General features: G+C 44.3%; 1 protein-coding gene across 1 annotated transcript in view; it reads right to left on the bottom strand.

Moving 5' to 3' along the window:
* Window positions 1-1,828: 1,828 nt before the first annotated feature.
* The window catches only part of LOC109857595 (homeobox protein Nkx-2.4-like), a 21,916-nt gene continuing 20,197 nt past the window's right edge, over window positions 1,829-3,547 (bottom strand). Inside the window, exon 4 of the mRNA XM_020434064.1 lies at window positions 1,829-2,179. Within this exon, the coding sequence (XP_020289653.1) occupies window positions 1,829-2,179 (351 nt within the window). The remainder of the gene's footprint in view (window positions 2,180-3,547) is intronic.

Below are 3,547 nucleotides of genomic sequence, written 5' to 3'. Positions count from 1 at the left end.
AAAAAAAAAAAAAAAAAAGAAAGAAACAAAATGAAGTTTCATCCGAAATATTTCTTTCGCGCGGTATAAAAATGCAGACGGCGTAATTTAAACGTTTTTCACGCGCAAACTGTACACACGTCTACGTATTTTTCTTTTCGGTGGATATATAAAAAAACAAAAAAAAAAAAATTCCGAATTTTATTTAGAAAGAGTTATATTGTGACTCCGCGGAGAGTGTCTGTGTGTAGCGGTTTTTTTTTGTAACGCGAATTAAAAAAAAAACTCGTTTTTCGGGATCCATGACTTCTCAAACGGACAACGTCACGTTCGAATTGCCAAATAGTTGCTTTTAAAACAAAATGAAAAAAAAAAAAACGTAAATTCTTTACCTTTCTGAAGAACTGCTTTTGAAATCATTCACAGAGGAATAAAGTTGTGAAAATTTAAATCGTAAGCTGTGTAAATTGATCTCGTCTTTTCGATGTCCGTCTTCTCGCTATAGGATATGTTGTCACCTCAAAAGAATCGATTCTTAATCAACTAAACTCGATTGTGAAACCTGTTTCCGTTTGATTCAGCCCAAGTTTTTAAGTAGCTGTGTGGTAAGTAGATCTGGTTTCGTTTTTGGGTTCCTCAAAAATAACAAACAACACATCTGTATCAAAAGAATGAAGTAAATAGTAGCTCCGGAGAATTGAATCCAAATAAACTTGTCGGCAAGTGAAGGTCTTCAATCGGGACTCTAAATAACAAAATGATTGACAATGTGTGGAAAAATTTATCTCGTTGTATAATATCGCAAACTTGCACGAACAATTTCGGGCCTTTCGACCTTTACTTTCCGACGAATACTTGGACTCGCATCTGTGTGTGAATTATATCCATTGTCATTGGCCGATACGACAGAGAACCGCGTCGCAAACGTCACCATATAAACCTTTTTTTTGTTGATACAGAGAAAAACTTTCTAATGTCTTGTGTGTGGGGTGTTTTTGCTGAGGTACGAGAGATATTTGTATCAGTAGATCTAATCTTCAAGTATTATAAAGCCGTCGTGAAGCTAAAAAGCTCCGATTCTCGAGCTCCCAATGAACACTCGCGATCTACACGACGGGAGATATAAAATCACATTGGTGGTTATTATATAGCGATAACTCGCGATTCGAGTGTTCTTCTCGTTTGTAACATCTCACTACGAATTGGTCCATTTTCAACCACGAGCGCATACTCACTGATCATAGGTAGTAGTAGTCGCAAATTATCACACTGATAGTCCCTACAATCACTGAGCATATCACCCATCGATTGTCAATTGCTGTATATAAACGTCGCCTACTTCCCTCTCTATAAAACTTGGCCGGTCTCTTATCCGTCTTCGTTATCGTCAGTAACTTACACGACACGGAGACCGACAAAAAGACAATCTTCTGTAACCGTGGCACAGCTTCCCCCTCCCCCTTAGGCGGAAATATTTCAGGCGGAAAAAGAGAGAAAGTAGGTCGTCGGTGCGATCTCAAAGGAGAGTCCGCTTACGATGGCACTCGTAACCAACCTGCCGACGGATATATATATAAAACCGCACTAAAAACGGCCTGCTGTAAAGCGACGGAAACGACGAAGCTCAGGTTCATCCTGAGCGATCGCATCGTGTAACCACGGATGCGGCCCGTTTGCACTTTGCACTTTTCAATTTTTCGATGACCAGCCGCGCTTCTAAGTTCTTTTCCCCTCCCTAAGGGCTGTCATCGGGTATGGCGTACCAAGCAGCTGGATCCGCGGCGAGGGCCCATGGGCCTGCGACGGAGGGATTGGCGTAGGCCGCGGCCCCCGCCGCGGATGGCGCGCACTACCAGGCTCTACCCTGCAACGGTAGATACGCGCCGCACTGCGGTTGCTGTTGCTGCTGCATGCCGCTCTGTTGCGCCCCGGTACGCGTGTACGAGCAGTGCTGCAGACTCTGGCTCGAGCTCATTACGTGGCTGACGCCGGCCACCACCGAGTGATGCGACACCGAGGAAGTGGCCGCATGATGGGTACCGTGGGGACTCGAGGCCGCCGTCATGTGCGGCGCCGGACTCGCCAGGGCCGCGCTGGGCCCGCCGCGACTACCCTCGTTACCACCGCCCCCGCCGCTTCCGCAGGGCTTCCCATCCTTCACCAGCACCGGCACAGCCACTCGCCGTGGCGAGCTCGCGCTCTGAAACAAAAGAAACAAAATTACCGCTCGATAAAGTCACGTTTTCAGAAAGAAGAAAAATACAACGTATGACGTTTATTTCATATGGGGAGGGGTCGGTCGGGAGTGACGACTCGCGCTAACCGCTCTGCGCCGATCGTTTCTCTTATATCGATTATATCGCCACCGTTTATATATATACCTCGGGCTGCGTCTTGGCACACGCAGCACTTTAAGCGCGCGTTTCTTGTATACACAATACATGCGCGCACGTGTGTCGCGCAATTTCCCCGGACTTGATGGACGCCGCGAGAACAAACGTGGGCTGACAAGGACTTCGGCTAAGTGCTCCTGTGTTCCGAGCAAATATGCGCAGCGCGGTAGGCTCGGTAAGACACTTAACCCGCCCGATATCCGTGATCAGCATTTACAACTAGACGGAACACGGAACGCGCACGATGGATTCTCGTTACGAATAAACATTACCGCGCTACCGTGGACTCGACATGTAGCGCGAAAGTTGTTCGATTCCAGAAGGACGTTATATTTCATCTAGTGTTTTAATTAGCCAAAGAAGTTTATTTTTGCCGATTATTGGTTTATGGATTTTTTTTTTAGATATTTTGTTCTCATTGTGAAAAATATTGTGTTTTATTAATGTTGCAGTTTTTTCAAGAGAACGTTGTTTTCTTAATTAGTTTTATTACAATTTTGATTAAGATTTATTTTTGCAGGTATAACAACGCTTTACAGCAGCGCTCTCGCCTCGACCTAACCGTAATTATAAATTATATCGTCATATTTTTGTTAATTTTTCTTATGTGTCAGAGCCAATAAAGAAACTATATATCATTACTATATTTTATTAGTCATTTCTTCCTGATTTTTATGAAAAGAAAAAAAGAATTCGATACTTTTTTGTTCGACGCAATGTGATTAGCGTTTCCCTTAATTAAGAAGATTATTTTCAATATCGCATTTTAAAGCGCCAAACGAGGAGGAGGATCGCTTTTTCTATATAGTCGCGCAGGATCCGTGGGTGTAGAGACAGCCCTGTTCTCTATACGTCAACCCCACGGGGAACCTCACGGCATACCAAACAGAAGCTGAAGCAAGCAGACCGAATACCTGCCAGAACGACCACTCAGCTGTATCAACATTCGGTACACGACATTCCTTTTCGATCTCTTCGCCAGTGAGACTTTAATAATACGATCGCGTGGAAAAATAACGTCCCTCTCGTTTCGCTCCGACGATCGTGATTTCACGCCGGTAATCAGCGTCATCTTCGTCAATATTTCGATTTTCATTTATTCTATCATCTCTCTCTCTCTCTCTCTCTCTCTCTCTCTCTCTCTCTCTCTCTCTCTCTCTCTCTCTCTCTCGTTA

This window comes from Pseudomyrmex gracilis, unplaced genomic scaffold (assembly GCF_002006095.1).
Source record: "Pseudomyrmex gracilis isolate BER0280 unplaced genomic scaffold, ASM200609v1 scaffold_164, whole genome shotgun sequence".
NCBI lineage: Eukaryota > Metazoa > Arthropoda > Insecta > Hymenoptera > Formicidae > Pseudomyrmex > Pseudomyrmex gracilis.
The sequence above is the reverse complement of the archived record's forward strand: the minus strand, read 5'-3'. Positions and strand labels throughout refer to the sequence as shown.